The sequence below is a fragment of the Myiozetetes cayanensis genome, unplaced genomic scaffold (genome assembly GCF_022539395.1).
Source record: "Myiozetetes cayanensis isolate MyiCay16 unplaced genomic scaffold, myiCay2020 scf1, whole genome shotgun sequence".
In the NCBI taxonomy this organism is placed as follows: domain Eukaryota; kingdom Metazoa; phylum Chordata; class Aves; order Passeriformes; family Tyrannidae; genus Myiozetetes; species Myiozetetes cayanensis.
The window spans coordinates 97,895,570-97,918,041 of record NW_026086604.1 but is presented as its reverse complement, the minus strand read 5'-3'; the positions used below and the strand labels follow the sequence as shown (position 1 = coordinate 97,918,041).

Below are 22,472 nucleotides of genomic sequence, written 5' to 3'. Positions count from 1 at the left end.
TACTTGAACTGTGACTTGCAAGAAAGTCTGCAGTGGCTTTCCTGAATTGGTACTTTCATCTTTTAGCTAAAATTCCTCACCACTGGCTTTGGGAGAGAGAAAAAGTTTTGAAAAAAAATTTATGAGACAACTGTAATTTTTGTAATGTTTGCTTTAGTTAGAGCCTCAGTCCACCAGAAGAGAGTGTCAGTGGGAAATGTACACACTACTCTGCATTTTTATACACAACTTTTTAATGTAAAACTTTACCTTCTCCTAATATGGATCTGCAAAAGCTGAAAGCTACATATGCATTCCTATACCAGGTTGCACATCTTCAAATTTATTCTTGTACTTTAAAGCTCTTTTGGCTAGTTTGGGATAGTTATTAGACAAATATTGAAGCAACGGCACTGAAGTGCGCTCCTCCCCAGCTTGCTTTCCTGAGTACCTTGTAAATAAGCAGTGTGATACTGCCATGCAAATTAAACTATGATGAAGGCTTTTTAAGGCAGTCTGTTTAGCATAGTCTTCATCCTATGATTTTTAAGAATTTCTTGTTAACTAAGGGCTAAATGGTACTTATTAATTCATTTTTATCTGTAGCTTTAGGGAATAGAAAAAAACCTGAAAATTAACAACTTGTGCCCCCTACCTTAACTCTCACTTGGTCCCCCTTCAATGTTTGACACAGCCAGTGCCAAAAAAAGAGATCTTGTTGAAGAAGTTTCATGAGTCCTTGGCATATGTGATCCCAGGCATTTTTCTCACAAGTCTGTTTCAAATTCCAGTCACAACAGAAACACAGCAATTGAACTGATTGGTTGTCAGCTTTAAGAAAGTGACTATATCACTTTTTTTGTCACTGTATTTTTATCACATTGGCCATATCGTGGAGCCCTCTCTGTAGGGAGGTTACTTGATCCTGCAGGAACTGCTCTAAGGTTGGTTGGGGGTTTTTTTCACCAGCTAATAGCGTTTAGCATTTCACCAGTCCACATTAAACTCAGTGTACAAGCAGTTAAGAAAAGTACTGTATCTGGCACTGTTTAATGTCACTGACATGAAATGTGAGCAGCTGTGCCAGCATTCCTGAACTCTGAAAGTACTTTACCTTTCCTCTGTCTTTTGGAAATTAAATACATTTTAGTACATTTTTGGGAAATAAATACATTTTAATACAGTGCTATAATGTTAGGAAGGTCAAAGGATTAACTATGTCTTGTCATCTAGATACTAAAAGAAATCAAGAACATTTTAATCATAGAGATGGCTAGCTGCCCTGTATCTCCAGGTTCACCAGGGCTGAGTGCTCTTTGCGTGGCAGAGCTGTATGGCAATTTAATGAAAAGGTTGTCCCTAGTTTCTGACTATGCATGCACACTCCCTGGAAGAACTATTTCTGACTGCTATTTTAGCCTTAGCACATTGTCATTAGACATCGTTGGACAAGCTTTAATCTCTGAAGAGCCAAGACCAAAAATTCTGATTAATATCATCAGATATCAAAATCCTCTATTTCAATTAACTTAAAAAAAAGGACCGTTATATTTTGTATTTAAGTCAAGAATGGGGATATTTTCCCTTTTGCTACATTTTTTTATATTAAAAGAAATAAAAATGCAAAATAGCTTTTTCCTATTGATTTTATAGACCTGAGAAGAAGAAGAGCATTTGCCTTCCAGCACAATTAAGTGATCTCCTTCAACAGATCCTTCTTCACGTGAATATGGCTTCACTGGCCTTTGCACATCAGCTAGATCACTGCCGAGGCTAGTGGGTTTCTGAGAGTTAGTACCTTGTTCCACCTGGCCACTAACCAAAAAAACCTATTTTTGAATGTCAGTTCTAGGGCCCCATTGCAGACAACCATGCTGGGACTTCCTGGGAAGACACTGGGGAAGAGTTACCAGGAAGAAGATCTGTGCAGGAGCAGGAAAACTCCATTACTGCCCATTTGACTATTGTTCGATTGGAATTTTCTTTTGATGCATTAAAATATCCTCAGTGAGATCCTCAGGCTATGCAAAACCCACCTGACTCTCCATTAATTTAGCAGTTTCCTGGGTGGTTTGTAGTCGGTGTAGAGATTTACTTGCTTGCATGGAAAAGAAAGGAAGACAGTTTTATGAGGAAGGCTGAGGAAACATTTTTAATGGTCAAGAGAATACAAGAACAATGGGATCCCCCAACACCGAGAATGGAGCCAAAGGGGCCACGGACCATGGAGTCAGAACAGATGTCAAAATGGAAATTTCCATTTTCAGTGGAGTTTTAACTTCCTGGCAAACAGCTTTAGGTGGTATCAGTTTTGAACTAGACAAACAGGTGTGTCCTGTATCCCTCTTTGTGTTTTTGTTTGTTTGGTTTCGTTGTTTTGTTTTTTTATAATGCAGTGATGTGTAAATCAAGTCAAATTAAAGCCAATACCACACACACACTTACATCATGGCAGCACCAGCAGATTCCTTTCCATTTTAAGCAGTGAAAAACAAATAGTCATTGCCAGAGGCAGCTGTGTGTAGTCATCTCGAGCTACATCCCTTCCTTGAAAGTGGAGGGATCTCAGTTTATGAGCTCCAGAATCCCATGTGATGGTTGATTTCCAGTTTTGCAGTACAAGAGAAAACCGTTTGAAATTACAAGACTGTCAAAATGCAGTTGAGCTCTAGAGACACATATTCCTAAAGATTCTTAGGAAGAGTGCAGTAAGTTTTCTAAATATTCTTTTTCTGCATTTATTTGTTCATTTTTAAAGGAAAAAGGGTACTATAACAGCTTAAATATTTTCATGACAATTATTTAACTGTCTTCCAAATCACCAAAAATCAAAGGACCAAACCTTGTGAAAGGTTAAAACTTCATGATCAGACCTTGGAAGCTACAGGACTTTTTAAGCTCCTAGAATCCCAGTTATTTAAAGGTTTCTATTTATTTCTGACTTCTTAAAGAGTAAGCATCAGTCTGTGTGTAAGACTAGAAGACTGAGAAATGGTATCTGGATTTCTCCCCTTGCAGTAGGTATTGGAGGTGAGACAAAATAATGTCTCTGATTGTCCCTTTAGGCATTTGACTGCCAACATAGCAAAGAGGAAAACACTAACAAAAAAACAATGGAGAAGAAAGGGAAACACTGTTTACATGTAAGCTCTGCACAAAATACTTTGTGGAGTTAAAAGCCCAATATTCAGCTTATTTAAACCCACATTGTTATGTTAAAGTCAAAGCAGCTCTGCCAATTTACTGTAGCTAAGATTAGCTATTTCCATTGCTTAGAAAAACACAGGAAAAAACCTGATTTTTTTAGAAATCATTGAACAAAACTGAGCAATATTTTACTATATCTTATGTATGTGATTCTTAGAAAAGTGAAGAAAAGAACCCCTTAACAACCCAGCAAATTTATTTGTTTATTTCTGACAGTGTTTTTCATTAATAAACAAAGTTTAGTTCAATATCAGATTATCCATTTTATGTGAAGCTGAATTCAAACTGCTGTTTTTCTCATTAAAAAAAAAGGGATGTTCCCCTTAGATTAAACAGAAGGTGGACTATATCAAAACTTCTTCCAATCCAGTTTCAGTTCTTCCCCTATGGTGTCCCAATTCTCAATTCAGACTTATTTCCATATTTATTTTAGAAGTCACTCTTCCAGGATCTCATGATGTCTTTAGCACATGGACAGAATATCGTGTTTGGTGCCAGGAACGCAGTGAAAGAGAAAAAAAATCAGGAGAAGATCTGAGGGGAAAAAAAAAAAAAAAAAGGAACACAAAACCAGAGAAAACAAGCAAACAAATGAACCAAAACACACTGGGCTTCAAAAATGAGCAGCCACAGTGGGGTTCCACTGCAATTTGATTATGTAATAACCTCTTTTCTTCCCCCAGAAGGTAATGCAGAGTTGTGAAGTTCAAATGTAATACAGAGGATATTGTTTGTTAGAGTGAAAACAAAGTGACAAGCTAGTTATAATGCCAGGCCTGTTTCCGATACTTTGAGAAACATGGACATTATGTGTTGAGTGTCAGTTTGAGTTAGTTTTATTTCGTTCTAGGAACAGAAAGGCTTTGCCTCGCTCCTGGCGTGCACATAACAAAGGTTAGACCCTTTCCATACTCTGAGTTTACTTTAACTGTAAATTAGATATTGAGTGAAGACTGAGAGATTTAGAATTGAGATTTAGCTTGAGATTTAGAATTTGCCAGATTTGTTTGTAGAGAACAAATGGCTCTTTAATCTTTTCCTTAGTATGTTTCATGGATCAAATTCTTCCACCTTCTTCCACTGCATAGTGCCTTACTCTCAAGAGCAACCTTACTGAAGAATATGATATTACTAAATTTGAGGACGGTCTGTCAACTCTCACCATGTTTTAATTATGAGGGTGCAACTAAATCAAAAGTTTTGCACAGATTTCAACCTGTGTTTTCTCCATAATGAAGGTGCTTTGGAAGGCGACTGGAGTCAGAGATAGGAATCAGTACCTACAGTACCCACAGAACCAGATTGACATGTCTGGCAAATTCTGGTATTTGACATTCAGCACTTGGTTTTCTGTGGATCAATGTTTAATTAAGAGTACCCTGGCCTTTCTAAATAAAATTACAAAAGACTATTCAACCATAGTTTGTCTCTCAACTGATCTTGGAATAGGCTTGTTTCATAACTGAAGAACTGTGCCAGTTTGAGCTTCTTTCTGCTAACATATTGGGATTGTCATGACTATGCATTGCAATATTAGTAATTTGGATTACCGGGAAATAAAAGTGAATTTTGCAATGGTTATGCTACCCTTGATTTAAAATAGAAATGAACAAAGTTCATGACTGACAGTTCTGTTCAAAATCAATCAGACCAATTTGTAAATAGAAGATTCTCTACTAAAATAATTGTATAAGGCAGCTATCTGCAAGTGCAGAGTCTAGTATACAGATTTTAAAGGTTCTGCTTCTTTTCACTAACATCATGTCTTTCTCAGGACAAATGTTTAGGCAATTACTGTAAGTATGATAAGAACTCCATTTTCCATATGAAGTACAGAAAATGAGTAGTCACACAGGACTGTATAATTACATCTACCCCCAACACCCCCAAGAAAATCTTTCACTCAGACAGCATGAGATTGTTTATTTGATACATCAGTGTTAAAATCATACAAAAACATGTGGAAGAAAATTAGGAATTAAATTATGTCTTCTCTTCGAGTCCCATTAGGGAAACTGAAGGGAGCAAAGAGAGGACAAAGTAATGTGAACTCAGTGTGAAGGAATGTAGCTAATGTTCCTTATCTGACCTCATGCTGAGCCACAGCACCAGTGCGGAGCAGTTCTTCTATGGCATCATCCTCATACCCCAGCATGCTCTTCAGTATCTCCACTGTATGCTGTCCAATAAGTGGAGGTGGCTTTGGATGTGACACATCAAATTCACTGTATCTGACACCTGGTCCTGTAAAAAAAAAGCAAATTATTTTCCAGAGTTACTACTCATATTTATGTTGAAATTTCTATGTTAGTTTAAAGGAAATTATCTCATTTTTGCACCAGTCTAATTGCAGTCCTTATCACAGAAATGTTATATTCTAGAATTACTAAAAAAATGTTGTCCTTAATAATGCACCAATAAACCAGCTTTAAATAGTTTACTCAAATGAAGAGCTGATGGATATTCACCCAATGTTGAGAAAATCTTCTCATTTTTCCCAGTGACATGTATATCAGGGTGCTCTGAGTCATATTATGTCATAGGTCTGCCACTCTCTGCTACCTGAATGACAAAGACAATGCCCAGCCCATTCAACAGGATGTGGTACAGAAATCCCCAGTCTGTCTTCAACAGGAGGCAGGACAAGCATAAAGACACAATGAAATGTCATGTTAACACACTGTCACTGATGTCAGAGCAGTGCATGGACAATGGAAAACACCATCTCCACTTGACAACAGCTCAGGTACCTCTGCAGTGTGCTCCATTATCCTGCAGTGATATAAAACTGACAGCACATAGAGCAATGATATTACCCAGCTTGGTTTACATTTTCTATCAAAAAATACAGATAGAAGCAGCTGTAAAAAAATCAACAACGGTTTATCTACTCTGTCAAGAATAATTTCAAGGTGGAAATCTGAAAGCTGGCAGTGATATTAGGACTTCTGTCTTCTATTGCAGGTAGTCAGATCTCACTTTTTAGTGACACTCTGAAGTGAACTGAACAGATTTCAGTGTAGTTCCCTGAAGACAAGTAACTATAGCACTACTACCAAACTCTAAGGAGAGAATGAGCTACAAATTTACTCTGTGATCACAAGTGAGGTATCGACTCAGCACATGCTGATTTGGCATATTTCTGATGAGTATGCTCCTCAAAAAGTCCAAATGGTTGGACTCAATGATCTTAAAAGTCTTTTCCAACCCACAGGATTCTATGACATGGTTTCTGTGTTAAAAAGGAAAGGAGGCAGAATTGGGAATGCGGACCAAATCATTTAACTTCCATTCAATGCTGAAACAAACAATCACAATGAAAATACTCAGGACAGGAGTAACAGCCAGCATGTACCTATTAAGAACAAACAGAGTATGCAATCTCTTGTCTTTCCACCAGAAGAAGGGCTGGAGGTGAGATCCATCCCATATATCTTTAGTAGCCAATAACCTAGATATAGAAGTTTAGTTCCTTAGACTCTCTTTGGAGACACTGAAGATGAAAAGACACACTTAGAGTGTAGTTCTTCTAAGACACTGGTAAGTGACTAAACCTGGTCAGATGAATTGTGATCACCCATGTTTTTCCATAAAAGAAAGGGTAGACAAGTAACTTACATGCAGAGCTTTAACACCCATACGTCAAGTCAGGTGAGGTGACCCTCTGTCATGGTTTAACTTCAGCCAGAAATCAAGGACCACACAGCCGCTTGCTCACTCCCCGACCAACAGGATTGGAGGGAGAATTAGAAAGGATAAAAGCCAGAAAACTCATGGGTTGAGGTAAAGAAAATTTAATAGGGAAAGCAAAGGCCTCATACGTGAACAAGCAAAATGAGGAACTAATTCACTGCTTCCCATGGGCAGGCAGGTGTTCAGACATCTCCAGGAGAGTAGGGTCCCATCACACATAATGGTTATTTGGGAAGACAAATGCCATCATTTCAAATGTCCCCCCCTTCTTCATTCTTTCCCCCATGTTATATACTTAGCATGACGTCACATGGTACGGGTCAGTTTGGGTCACTTGTCCTGGTTGTATTGCCTCACCTCCAGCCTCCTTGCCAGCATGGCAATATGAGAAGCAGAGAAAGCCTTGTGTAAAGCAGTGCTGTGTAAGCACTCCTCAGGAATAACAAAAGCATCTCTATATGTACTCAGCACAAATCCAAAACATAGCCCCATACTAACCACTATGAAGAAAATTAACTCTACCCCAAACAAAACCAGCACACAGAATCACAGAATATTATTCAATGCTGTGGTGGGTTGACCTTGGCTGGATGCCAGGTGCCCACCTAGTCACTATATCACTCCCCTTCCCAGCCAGGCAGGAGAGAGAGTAAGGTGGAAAAACAATTTGTGGGCTGGAATAAGGTAGTTTATTTAAAGCGAAAGCAAAGTGGAAACTTTCGCATGCAAAAGTGAAGCAAAGTGAAAGATAGAAGGGTTTATTCTGTACTTCCCGTGTGCAGTGATGGCTGGCCACTCCTGAGTAGCAGGGCTTCAGCACATGTAACAGTTCCTCAGCAGGTAGCCATTGGAGACAATGAACGTCTACCTTCCTGCTCCGTACCTTAGCTTTTATCTCTGAGCTGACGTCATATGGTATGGAATATCCCCTTGGTCAGTTTGGGTCAGCTGGCCTACTTGTGTCCCCTCCCAGGATCTTGCCCTCGATTGTGGAAGGGATGTTGCAGTGTTGGTGCTGTGCTCAGCAGTAGCCAAAACACTGGTGTGTTATGAACACCCTTCTAGCTACCAGTGCAAAGCACAGCAGTGCTTGAGGGATACTACGGGGAAACGAACCCCAGCTCAGCCAGACCCAATACAAATGCTGAGCTGGAAGGGACTCATAAGGATCATCAGGTTCAACTACTGGCCCTGCACAGAACCAACCCCAAGAGTTACACCATGTGCCCAAGAGTATCATCCAAACACTTGTTGAACTCTATCAGGCTTGGTGCTGTGACCCCTTCTCTGGGGAACCTGTTCCAGTGCCCAGACATCTTCCTTTTTCTAGTATTTAATCTAAACCTCCCCTGACACAATTTCAGGACATTCCCTCAGGTCCCGTCACTGGTGACCAGAGGGAAGAGATCAGTGCATGCCCCTCCTCTTCCCCTCATGAGGAAGTTGTAGACTGTAATGAGGTCTCCCCTCAGTCTCCTCCAGGCTGAACAGACCAAGTGCCCTCAGTTGCTCCTCATGTGGCTTCCTCTCACGGCCCTTCACCATCTTCCTTGCCTTCCTTTGGACCCTCTCTAGTAGCTTAATATCTTTCTTATATTGTGGCACCCAAAACTGCACACAGAACTTCATGTGAGGCCACCGCAGTGCAGAGCAGAGCAGGACAATCCCCTCCCTTGCCCGGCTGGTGATGCTTTGCCTGATGTCCCCCAGGACAGGGTTGGCCATCCTGGTTGCCAGGGCACTGCTGACTCATATCCGACTTGCCATTGACCAGGACCCTCAGGTCCCTTTCCACAGCACTGCTTTTCAGCATCTCATTCCCCAGTCTGTCTGTACACCCAGGGTTGCCTCATCCCAGGTGCAGAATCCAGTACTTCCCCTTGTTGAACTTCATATGGTTGGTGATTGCCCAGTCCTCTCATTTGTAGAGATCTCTCCACAGGGCCTCCCTGCCTTCAAGGGAGTCAACAGCTCCTCCCAGTTTTGTGTCACCTGCAAACTTTCTTAGTGTCCTTTCCAGTACCACATCCGAGTCATTTATGAAGATGTTGAAGAGCACGGGGCCTAAGCTGGAGCCCTGTGGAACCCCACTAGTGACAGGTCACCAGTTTGATATCACACCATTCACTATCACCCTCTGTGCTCCACCTGTGAGCCAATAGCTCACCCATCACACGTGTTTATCCAGCTGTGGGCTGGACATTTTTTCCAGAAGGATACTGTCAGAGACAGTATTGAAAGTTTTACTGAAATCCAAAAAGATGACATCAACTGTCTTCCCTTTATCAACTATGTGGGTTACCTCGTCTTAAAAAGAAATTAGGTTTGGTAAGCAAGACTTTCCCCTCATGAAGCCATGCTGGCTGTAACCAATGGCTGTGGTGTCTTTCAGGTGTTTATTCAATACCAAGAATAATCTTCTCCAGAACTTTACCAGACACTGAAGCGAGACTGACAGGCCTGTAGTTTTCGGGGTCCTTCTTCTTGAAAATCAGGTCAATGTTCACCAGCTTCCAATCAGCTGGGACCTCTCTGGATTCCTGAGACCACTCAAAAATCATTGAGAGGTTTTGTGATGACATCAGCCAGTTCTTTGAGGATTCTGGGATGAATCCCATCAGGCCCATTGATTTGTAGGGATCCAGCTGGAGCAGCAGATCCCGCACAATTTCAGAGTTGCCTGGGAGATGATCATTCTCACACTCATGGTCCTCCAGCTCAGGTCACTGAGACCCCCTTGGTCCATCATCCATATTGAAGACAGAGGCAAAGAAAGTTTTAAACACCTCTGCCTTGTCTCTGTTCCTGTTCGTGAGGTGACCGTCCTCATCCTGTAACAGGCCAATGATATTTCTATACTGTCTATTACCATTAAATATAGTTGAAAAAACTCTTTTTGTTGTCCCCCACATTTCTGGCCAGCTTCAACTCCAGTTGAGCTTTGGCTGCACAAATTTTCTCCCTGCAGTGGCAAGCAGCATCTCTGTATTTTTACCATGTCACTTGATCTTGCTTCCGCTGGGCACACACCTTCCTTTTTTTTCCTTTCCAATAGAAGATCCCTGCTGAGCCAGGCCAGCCTTCTGCCTTGCCTGCTTGACTTCCAGCATTTGGGAATTGCCTGCTAGGATGCCAAATCAAGATCTGACTTTCAGAAAGAAAATTCTCTGCTATTTTCCATAAACTGACAAAAGAAACAAGGTCTGGCTAAAGCTAAAGCCGAATGCATACTGAGAGGGAAATCATATTCAGGAATTGTTTCTTGGGATCTTCTTAAACAGAAGAACATTTCAAGTGAGGATTCCATACAGCATGAAGCACTTATCAATGTATGTTTAGTGGGGTGGCTGATGGAATTCAGGTCTTACCTGCTCAGCTTTCTGAGGACTTCAAGCTAAAAATGGCTGTGATACAGCTTTCACAATGAACTGGCTACACTGGAGAAATGGTCTGATAAAACAGGGTGAAATTCAACAATGTTAAGGGGAAGGAACTACATTTAATTACACAAATACAGGGCAGGAGACAAACAGTAAAGTAGGAATAGCTAGAGGTTATTCTAGATCACGAAGTGAAGATGAGTCAACAACATCAGGCTGTTGTAAAAAAAGGCAAGAGTCATACAGGGATGTACAAACAAGAGAGATGCCTGCAGGACACATGAAATAATCTTTTTGCTCTAGTTAGAGCTGGCAGGTCACAGCTGGAGCAGTGTCTGGTGTGGGGCCCCCACTGCACAGCCATCTGGAACACCTGAGAGCTTCTACAGTACAGCAAGTGAAATTATCACAGGAAACACGACAGACTGAAAAATGTGGGATCATGAACCTAAAGAGAAAGGCCAGAGAAAAACATCTTCAAAACTGTTTTCAGAAAGTGTAAAAAATAACCACCACCACTGACAAAAACAAAACAAACCACACCCCCACTATCCACGAGACCTTTCTAGAAGGAGGAAGTAAATCCTTTTTCATGTCCATGATGAATGAGAAATAATTAATTTAAATTACAACAAAGTAAACTGTCCCTTTCACCCACTAAAATACAAAAGCTAAGAAACAGCTCACATCAGGGATAACTTTTCTGTTCCTCTGATTCTACTCACTTTGAACACACTGAGTTCAATTTTCAGAGGAAACCTCAGGTGAGAGATCAGTATATTTTAAAGGGAAAGGTGATATCACTAGGCAATATTTGTATTAATTCCATTTCCTAGCTAGGCATGAACTGGCACTAGTGTAAGCCACAGAAATGATCTCTGTGCTAACTGTAATGCTTGTGAAGATAATTTCAGAGCAAAAATTCCCTTTAGAGATTTATTAAAAAATTCAAATATAGAGATATATTAAAAAATCAAAACAGCCACAAAACTATTATGCAATTTCTATTAAAAAAATAATGGATATAAAGCAATCTTATTTTAGGTGTGGATCTCAAAACCTGGGAGGTTTTGCAGTGATATAAAAGGACACAGAAAAAAAATCTCTAAAAGAGAAAACCAAAATTGACATTAGGTGCACAACAGGCATAGACTGCTTCATGCTTCCCAAAGAAAATTAATCTTACAAACTAGAGCATGCTAGAAAATTGCATGGCAATTATAAAACCAGTGTCTTCCTTGAGCTTTTATTGTTTGATGCATAATTCATCACGCTACTTTTCACTTTGATAGAGTTATAAAGTTATCTACATTCATTCAAAGGAGCTACTTGCTAATGATCCATCATTAACGATTCTCTGTTCTTTCCTTGTGTAACTTCTACTTGGCTTCTGTGTCAATTAGGAGGGTGCAAAGCTTGCCAGTCAGGCTTCAGCAATCCCACGCTCCTACTGAACAACGCTCCAGGAAAGCAACCAGCAGAATGCTATGCAAATGTTAATTAAACACAACTGCCTTATGAGGAAACCATCCCTAGAGGCAGAGAGAGGTGAACTGCTTTAATTAAGGTCAAAAGCATTTGCATGTGGGTGAGTTACAGGGAGCCTTGCAGAGGAAAACAGGCCTTTGCTGGGGTAGAAGCAGGGTGACTGGTGGGAGGAGGTAAGGCAGCAGTCACCTGTGCATCCTGGCTGTCAGCAGGACACTATGCTCAATTCAGCAATGAAATTAAAGGGACACATATGGTTGATGAACGCTGAAGTGGGTAGGGACAGGGATCCCCGGAACAGGAGGCTTCCTTTTGCCCCCTGCTCCGAGGGGGAGAGGTGCTCACCCTTGGTCCTCCTACCCCGCGGCGCCTCACGGCCCCACAGAGGGACCACGGGGCCAGTCAGTCAGGCAGCAGGGAAGCAGGCAGAGAGAGCTTTATTGATCTGAAAACAACTTAAGTACCTTTTGGAGGGATCACAAGGTGACCAGTGAGAGCACAGGACATCTTACAAACGAACCAATGATGACAAAGGGTTAACAACCAATAGATGACCTTTCAGTTATCTCTCAGACATTCCAAGGGTACAGTGAGGGGTTTATGGGAACAAGAAGGGTTACACAAAGGTTTAGAATCACCATCTTGGACACATGGTTAATTTAAGAACATTACAAACTTCTGTATTCTTTTATATCCTAAAAGCATACTGCAACATATGATCACCTGAAAAAATGAAAGAATGAGTGGTAGCTGTGATTTACCTTTGTCCTGTTAAATTAAAAGGAGCCTGTTTCTCTTTTTGCTATGATTATTACCAGTAAAACAAAGGGCTATTTCACCGCATTTAAATTCTAGGCTAATCTTCTATTATTATTATTATTATCATCATCATCATTATTGTGACTTTGATACATTGCTAAAACACATGCTACATGTCCACACCACATAACCTACAGGAGTTAATAGTACAACAATAAATCACAATTTGTATCAGTTGCAACCACAATGAAAATTGTACCAAGATATCTTGAATACCTGAACTAAACGTCTTCATAATAAATTCTGTTTCTTTGGGGCCTATCTGCTGTGATACTGCTGGGCATCAAACTGAGGTATTAGTTTAAGACATACTAAAGTCATTAAAGCAAAAGACAAAAATGAGATAAAACTACTGAAACAGGTCCAGAGGAAGGGTCCTGCAAGAAATGCCTTTGAACATTCACTCTAAACAGGTGAAACATGTGGAAGTCTTTGGAACATGTCTCTGGGCATTGCTGAGATTTGGGGCTGCAGAAGCAAAGTCAGTTTGGCTCTACAAGTAGCAGAAATTAAAGTTGAATTTGAATAATATTAAGGTGCAACACAAAGTAAATAAAAGTGAATAAAGGTAATATTCTTTGCTTTGTCCTGACAATTAGCAGTCCTGCAGCATTGTGTAGCACTCACTGGATAACACTTTTTCTACAGCACAGGTTAGAGCATATTGAAGCAACCTAAATTCCAAACTATGTAGATGGAATCAAGCCTGGAGACAGCCAAGCTCAGGGGAAAAGTCATGATTATTTCTTACTGTTCAAGTGGGACAAGGGAAAATTTAAGCTAATGGATGTGTATACACTCTGCTTGAAACATATCACCTACACTGGCAAAAAAAGAGCAGTGAAAACCCCAACACCACTTGTTAGTTCTACCTTAGCTTACAGTGTATTTTATATAGATGTAGGAATCACATGAAAACAAACTATATTGCAAAATCTGCACTGCAAGATTTTGGTAGCACAGAAGCTACAGGGGCAGCTTCTGGAAGAAGCTGCGAGAAACTTTCCCTATGTTTGATGTAGCCAATGCCAGCTGGCTCCAAGATGGACCTGCTGCTGAACAAGGCTGAGCCAATCAGGGACAGTGGTAGTGCCTCTGGGACAACATATTTAAGAAGGGGAAAAAACCCTCTGCAGAACATCAGCCAGAAGATAGAAGTGATAATATGTATGAGAAACAGCTCTGCAGATGCCACAGTCCGTGGAGAAGGAGGAGGAGGAGGTGCTCCAGTCATCAGAGCAGAGATTCCCCTGATGAAGACCATGGTGAGGCAGGCTGTGCCCCTGCAGCCCATGGAGGTCCATGGTGGAGTTAATATGTGCAGCCTCTGGAGGACCCCATGCCTGTGCAGGTGGAAGGATGCCTAAAGGAGGCTGTGATTCCATTGGAAACCCATGCTGGAGCAAGCTCCCAGCAAGACCTGTGGACCTGTGAGGAGAGGAGCACACACTGGAGCAGCTTTGCTGGCAGGACCTGTGACCCTGTGGGGGTCCACACTGTAACAGCCTGTTCGAGGACTGCAAACAGTGAAAGGGACCCAAACTGGAGCAGTTCATGAAAAACTGAAGTCTGTGGGAAGGACTCAAGTTGGAGAAGCTTTGTGGAGGACTGTATCCTGTGGGAGGAACCCCATGTTGGAACAAGGAAGAGCATGAGGAATCCTCCCCCTAAGGAGGAATGAGCAGCAGAAATTTGTGATCAACTGTCCACAAACCCCATTCTCCATTCCCCAGTGCCACTGTGGGGGAAAAGGTAGAGAATTAGGAGTAAAGTTAAGGCCGGGAAGAAGGGAGGGCTTGGGGGGAAGGTATTTTTAGGTCATAAATTAGATTAAATATTTCCCAAGCTGAGTTTGTTTTGCCCATGACAGTGATTTTTCCCTGTCCTTATTTCAACCCCTTCCTCTGACCAGCTGAGAAGGTGAGTGCTAGGAGCAGCTTTGGTGGGCACCTGGTATCCAGCCTGGGTCAACCTACCACGCAAACCAAACACGTGTGCCTCTTCCAATAACATGGTGTTGCTACATAACAGTTTTGCAATTCCAATGAAATATCATCAACAGCTAACAGCAATGGCCCAAAGCCAATATGTTTGCACGCAGATCTCATATACACTACAGGTCAAGTGTTTGGAGCATGCAATCAGCTGGTTATGAAACTGGCCTAAAGGAGGATCAGCAGGAAAAAAGCAGTGACTTTTAAGGCAATGAAAAGGAAAATGATACAAATAAATCAATGAGAGGGGCTTCATGGCTGCTGTGAAGGATATTGGTGTGTTGGAACTGATGTGTGCAGGGATATGTTACCAGGAGTAGACCAGGGAAACTTCATTTTCAGTGTATGGTTTCTTTCCATTGGTCTCAGCCATGATGTCTGTCAATCTGTTATTCACAGCTGAGAAGATGGTATGCCTGAGCACACAACACAGCCCAGCTTGGCTACACTGCCTTTACACCAGGCTTCTTCCCCCTGATGAAACACAAAGTAGAAAAGTACACACAGACAAAAAAATAGGACACACAGGCTTCAAGGTAATCCCCAGAATTAATGATCCACTCCATCTTAACTGGGAAATTCCCACATTTTTCTATTTCTTACCTCTGAAAGTTTGGGAACTTGGGGGACTTTTCAAGAATATATTTAATTGCTATGAAAAATACTTTCTTTTTGCATTACTTTAGAGCTGGTGATTTACCTTTTAAGAACAACTCATAATTGGGGAAAAAAAGAATTAAGAAGATAATATTCAAAGTCTTGCTCCTCCTGTCCTCACTGCTGCTTCCATTTCCTCCCCCACTTAGAGCACAGCCACACAAAGTGTTCACTTGGCATCCAGCACAGCTGAGAGGGTGAAAAACTTTGGCAGGATTACTAGGAATCAGTAACTGAGAGTGGAGAGGATTGACAAACTTTTCAAATGGCAATAAAAAAGTAAACTTTGTTCTAGGTGCCATACAAACACAGATATAAATAAATCAGTAAACAATAAATAGTAAAATCAGTAGGGCAGTAAATAGTATCAATACTAGAAATATCTACAAGCCATCTGATACTTTTTCTCATTGGGACAATATTGACTTCTATGGGAGAAGTATGAGGACCATCCAACTTTAAAAAAGTCAAGAATGTAAAAACTGAGGTATTGTGAGAAGAATTAATTGACAGGCAGAGCATAAACATAGATTATTTGTGATACCTATAGATTGGTGTTTAAAAATTAGGCCACTTTTAAACCAACATTGAAGCATTCAAAGTATGAACTACTTAATTCTAAAAACCCTTTGCCAGGTACATTTATCAAAGTACTTTCTTACCTGAAGCTGCATATAAAGAAATGCATAGTATTACTATACTAACTGTACCTAATTAATATTGCATGACTGCTGGAGTAAAGGAAATAATTTCAGTCACTCTGGTTGCATATTTGAGAGTAATCCCACATAATTGCAGTATTCAAGTAACACAATTTTGTGAGAGGACTCTTGGCACCATAAAGCTTTAAAAAACTTCTGTCTACAGCTTCCCACATATATTGCCTCACAATGTTGAAAATTTGGCCTAACTTTTTGTACAGACTCTCATGGTCCCACTTCTTACTGAAACCCCCAAAGACCACAAGAGAAGATTCAAAGAAATACAGGAAGGAAGATGACTAGTAAGACTACCCAGAGGTATCAATTTTAAAGAATCATGAATTCCCTAGGTAATAATCTATAACTCTATTTCCTAAGGAAACAAGTTTATGTGTCTATGCTGTCTTTCTGTCATCTGTTTGTCTGCCTTGTCCCTGTCACACACAGTAACTTCTGAACCTGTCAATCTTGACAAAAGTGTAGAAATCCCAAGGAAAATTAAGTTCTTTCCAGTGCTGTGAAAAATGGCAACTGGTGAAAGACAGCTGCCCAAATTCCTGCCCTGATGACATTAAAAAAAACCACAAAGAATGCAGCTGCTATATATTCTATTCTGTTTGGCTTACCAGTAAGTACAGACACAGCTCTGTAAGATGTATCTAGCACATACTGTACTCCACTGGGGAGACAAGGCATAAAGGACGTGGGGATAGTTTGGGTCATCATAAGGATTACATATAGAGTTTATTAAGGATGTAAGTCTGAAGGAAAACAATATTTAGTTCCAGTGTTCATGGAATAGCTTCTTCTACGCATCTTCTCTACAATATGGAATGTGCATTCAGGATGTGCAAGCCCAAGACAAGGAAGTTAAAGACTTCTAGTGTAACATAAATTGCTCTTGCAGGAAAGAGCTGAAGAATTAAGTGGCAAAAAAGAGTAAGAATACCTGAAAAAATCCAAACGGGAAATCGTGCAGAAGCAAGCTCAAACTACTGAAAATCCAAGCTAAAAACATATTTGTGGAAAGTCATAATGTAATCAATACAAAATTCAATATATAGTCGCACCACAGGCTGCGGGTTAACCACAGGTCGTGTACCTAATGCAGAAATTATAGAGTGAGGCTGAAAGACTTGTGCTACACTATATGATCACAATGGTTACTTCTGAGCAAAAAATATATGAATTTCTGAAATGCCCATAAGCAAAACTGTTTCCACACAACAGGGCTGGGTTAAGGTGGGCTACCTAAACCTCCTCTGATACTTACAAGGACAAGCCACATATTGTTTCATGTAGACATCTTTACTGTAAACCCAAAGGCCTTTCTACTGTACCTCATGGAGAGTAATTAGTGATAAGTGTGCTCCTAGTATGGAACCAGGAAAATTAAACTACTACCTGAAATGAGCCTCTTGTAAGGACAGAGATTTGCCTAGTTGCAACATACTCACATGATCCTGGAAGGTGAATCATGCCCCCAGCTGAACAGGAAGAGAAGCAGCTCCTTGGGGCCCTCCTACCGAGTCTGGTGGAAACTATTTCCAAGTCCCATGCCTTGTGGTTAGTATGAGCCTGCATGTTGGAATAAGACATGCCAGCCAACCCAGAAAGTGTCTGGATCTCCTGAGTACACCAATTTGTCCTTTCCTGTGTCCTATCTCTCGCTATAAGTTCGATTCTTTGGATCTTCAGAGACCCAAAAAGTAATACTCTTGGTCAGATGTGCATCATAAGAGTGGGAGCAGATGAGCTTTTCCTTGCAGATGAGCGCTTCCTTACTCTTTAGGTAACCAGCTGAACCCCAGATACATGAAATGATAATTCAGGGATGCAAGACAATGCACATGGAAGAACATACACAGCCTGAACCTAAGGCTGGGTATAATTTCCCTTGCTTGCTCAAGAAGCACTTTTTTTCAGGGTAGCAGGCTTTAAGCTTTTTCCAAACAACTGGTGAAAATAACTAAAAATTAAAAACATTTGGGCCTTCCATTAATATAAATTTGAAAGAATATTCAAAAAGTTCTCCTATGCAACTTTTGAAAATGCGTTTATTGCTCCCCAACATTCTGACAAGGTTCACAAGCCTGATGTTCCAGCTCCTAGGGAATACTTTTTTGTGGCCTGCCCTTGAAGCCTTTGTCTAGTTTTTTCTGTACCCTTTTGTAAGCTTGGACATCAGAACAGAGCACAGATTATTGTGCAGAAGATAAAGCGTTTTTCTATGTCCCCTTTTTATACCTCTGAAGAACAGACCAAGTTCTTTTCAGTACACCTTATAGCAGGAATTTATGTTAAGATGATTATTTGTGATGGCTCCAATCATGCTTCTCTAAGTCTCTTTTCAAAACCAGAGGTGATTGCTCATCAGGTCTACTTGGCATTCCTGTCTGAAGGTACTAAAACCCACTGTAACAGCTTCTTTGGCAGCAATAGTTGACGGACAAAATAGCAAGTGAACTCAATGGCAAATGGTTTGTGACAGAAGCAGTCTACCAAACTGCTTTGCTTAATTTCCTTAACCTCACCAGAACCCAGCTCTATATTAGTACGGATTATTTATTCATTAATATAGGATGAGTAATGTCCTATGACATCTATTTTAGCCTGTTAAGAGAAAGAAACTGAGAAATGAAGCTGTCTTCAGTCCACCTGTAGCAGAACTACTTTAAATCACTTTTTAAGACTTTTACATTGACTAATTTTTCCTCAACAATCCCTTGTTTTAGCCAAAGGATTAAGTCTCAGAAGGGGTATAATATTATAAAAAGACAAAGATCAGGCATTTAGTTAGATGCCTGATCTTTGTCTTTTTATAATAATATACCTCTGTTCCTCTGGGGCCATAATACACAGGCATATAAACCTCCCTGTTTGGAAAATTCAATAGTCAGTCGATACTTTCTTGCCTGCTTGGTGACCCACACTGAATAAGCATCTGCAGAGTGAGTATTAAAATAACGGAAAAAGCCATCAGCTGCAAGCACAGTCAAGGAAATTCTGTGGGTTGAAATTCTTCAGCACAGCCAACAGCCAGGTAACTCTATGTTTGAGCACCATGGAGATATTTAGAACTCGATTTTCAAGCAAGGCATCTGTGATTAAGTAGGGCTGAGCACTATGCACAGCCTCATCATTCTTCCAAAATCTCTCCCACTCCACCCTCCATTTACTTCTGCTGCCCCCTGTGCAGCAGAATGAGGCCCGTTTCAGTGTGCAGGGACCTTCCCTGGCAAAGGAAGATGGGAAAGGATTTGATACTTTGTTTTGGATTACTTTGAGAACTGCAAATTACATTTTTAGCTCTTTCTGGGTAAGGTGCCCACACTCCTTGAGGCACAGGCTACTAAAATGCTGGCTGAGTTTCAAAAAGCAGTTTGCAATCTGGGATGACTCTTTAAGTGTCATACTCAAGACATCTTTAAAGGGGCACAGTTTCCAATAAAAGTTGAGGACGTCTGAAAATCTTTCTCTTTCAGGATGCCTCAATTTGACTGGGCAGAGACATCTGGTATTCAAAGTAGACAACTAGAGAGAGTATCCCTTCACTGAGCAGGGAAAGTAAAATTCTAGACACATAACTCTTTTTAGCCACTTCTTTTTTTTCCTATTTCCTATTTAAAAGAAATCATCAGGTTAATCCTAAATTCTTTAAAGGGAAACAGTGTGGTTAAACTGGAGACTAGAAGCGGGACTAGAGAGAAGGAACACTGCATGTTAGGCTGGTTTTTTTCCATTGATTTGTAAGTGGCAACTTGATCAATTCTGTCTCAGTGTAGAGGACTGGGAATAGTTTTTTTGCTTTCCATTGTCTGCTGCCAATCCCTGTCATGTGATATTCAACTCATCCTCTTGCAAATATCAAAGCAGTATGGGGCAGGAGAAACAGCCATGTCAAACCAAGCAGACTTCAGTATGGCTTTTGGTTCTGCAGGCATGCCAATGCGGGAGTGTGCATGTCAGTTAAATACAGGATGGTTCTCTGTCAAAGTTCTTGTGGTTTCTAACATTTGCCAGCCTTTACTCCATCTCAAGGATTTCAGTTTTGCATTCTACCCTACAGTGGGCAAAAGAATCAAGAAGTCATCTCTCCTCCCCCCACAAAGACTAGAGTAGGATTAACAACTAGAAATTTAAGTCAGGCACACCCATGAAGAGGAATGAGGCACAAGGTTAGGAAGCCATCCAAAGAATGGTTGCCTATCCCCTTACTAAACTAAAGTCTCTTTTTGTTCAAGAAGACAACTGAAAAGCTGGGGAACAAAAATTAAAATCATATTGAAACCAGCCGTGCCTAAGCAATACCCCACCTTAAATGTGCACAGATCAGTTTCATTAAAATATTTCCCCATTCTCTCTTTTTCCACCTCCTAATCCTTTGGCTGTTTCCTTTAGTTGCCCTTTAAACTGCAAAGCAAAATGCTTTTACTGACACAGTTTGTAATTTTGAAGCCTGAATCTTAAGCAGCAGGTGCTTAGTTTTAATGGAATTTTTCCATCCCTGAATGTCTGGGAGAATCAGTAGCACCTCCCTCCTACACAGCCCCTCACCTTTGATCCTTTGCCATTTGTATTTGTGGATTTTCATTTAACATATTTCTTCTGCTATCCTCAATCTGCTTTTTCACTGCAAACCCTTCGACCGCTCCTCTCCTTTCTTTTACCTCATACGATTGGCAAGTGCTGTCTCCTAAAAATCCTTATAAAATGTGAAGGGTCTTGATGCCTCTGGTCTTGCTATCTCTGACCTTATTTTCATCAGCCCTCTGTCTACTTTACACTGCACTGGCAATTTAAAAGGACTTTAGACTGGTTGTTAATATTTGCACCACAAGAAAAATTACATTTTAATTGCCAGAGGTCCTAGGGCTTTACACACACACAAAAAATTGAACCAAAATAACAGTTGGGTTTAGTTCATACAATTAGTTATTTCGGAGCATGTCTGTGTGTGGGCACTTCTGTTCCATACTAACAGGGGTTTTTTCCATTTAATTTTAGCTTCTTGTTTGGTCTGCTTTTAGGCAATTTTATCTTATACCCTCCTTTTTTAAATTAATGTAAATTATTTTGTACAGGCCTTATTTCAAGCAAAATCCAAGGGAAAAGCATTCACACTCAGATTGTAATGGCATTTGTAAAGGTGAGGATTAAAAGTAGCTGCATCAACTGTTTGTGATAAACATGGGATTCACATACTAACCTTAGAGATGCTGCACTAAGTCAATGCCTGCTCTGCCTTTGATGCTGGTAGATTGCTCCTGGACACAGTACAATTTGACAAAGTCTAATCACTGGATTACAGTTCCAGTATAAGGATTTTGTTCTGATTTCAGATACAATATCAACAGAAGAATGCCAGGAATTACTTCATGCTTTAGATATGTACCTGTTACAGATTATATTCATTAATTTCAAAGCCAGGTGCTACTTTTGTTTAAAGTAATCCTTGATGGTACACTTTTTAAATATATATATGTATTACATTCCAGTAAGAAGAACTGCTTTCTATTACATAGAAACATTTAAATCTACCTTGATTATAGTCCTATTACTGCTTTGTTCTTTTTCACATAAGAACAAAGTTTCCTACTCCCCCTGGGGTTTATCCTCTGTAGAGCAATTTTGGCAAAGAAATAACACCAAATACAAAGAAAAATCATGAAAATAGAAGAAATTCACCAAAAGTCAAAAGAAACTAATAATCATCTAACAGTAAGGTCAACTGTAGTACAGACTGTTGAGCTGGGAATTCAAACAATTGGATTTGGCTCCTTGCTCTATCACCAATCAACTCTGTGATCACAGGCAAATCATGTTCCCTTGCCATGTCTTTGTATTTCCTGTACAATTGTGTTAGCCTTGCTTATTTAAGTTGTAAAATCTTAAGAACTGGACTTGTCTCTTACTATTTGTTTATACAGTGACTGACAGAATGGGCCCCACTTTGTATTGGAATGAAACACAAATAATAATTTTCTGATATCCTGTCTCCCAGAGATGCTTCAGAGGAACATGAACCACTGTCCCAAGTTATATCTGATAAATTGTGCATTACTCCGTAGTGGGAGAGATTTCTTTCTAATCCGAAATCCATCTGTCTTGCTATGCTGCAAGTGATAGTTTCTGGGCAGAGAGCATACTAATTGTAGGATTAAATTCTTAGCTAACTCTTGGGTGGAAACTGTTTCCCATAACATGGTAGAAAACACATGTTGGTTTCTGTCTGCAAACCCTTGAACATCAGAGCCCTGATCTTGACTGGTATATTTAGGTACTGTATTGAACTATGTCTATGCAATATAATGCCATTAAAGTTAAATAATAACTAGCTATCAAAAAGTATTATTGAGATTTTAGTGGCTCCAGTACTGCTTAGCCTGGTTTAGTTCCCCTTTGAAGGCAGAGTGCTGAATGTAATGAGTTCTGCACCTCCTTCAAATAAGTAGCACACAAACTTAAAGCTGAAAAATTAATTATTAATTTTGCTAAGCATCTTGGGATCATTTTAACTTTACAAAGACACAGCGATTTGAAACTTTTTAAGT

The 22,472-nt window shown here is 40.3% G+C and overlaps 1 protein-coding gene across 2 annotated transcripts in view; it reads right to left on the bottom strand.

The window, feature by feature from the left end:
- Positions 1-2,878: 2,878 nt before the first annotated feature.
- The window catches only part of SUGCT (succinyl-CoA:glutarate-CoA transferase), a 316,929-nt gene continuing 297,335 nt past the window's right edge, over positions 2,879-22,472 (bottom strand). For both annotated transcript variants that reach the window (XM_050330259.1, XM_050330267.1), the window contains one exon: positions 2,879-5,430. In XM_050330259.1, the coding sequence (XP_050186216.1) occupies positions 5,267-5,430 (164 nt within the window). In that variant the 3' untranslated portion in view covers positions 2,879-5,266. The remainder of the gene's footprint in view (positions 5,431-22,472) is intronic.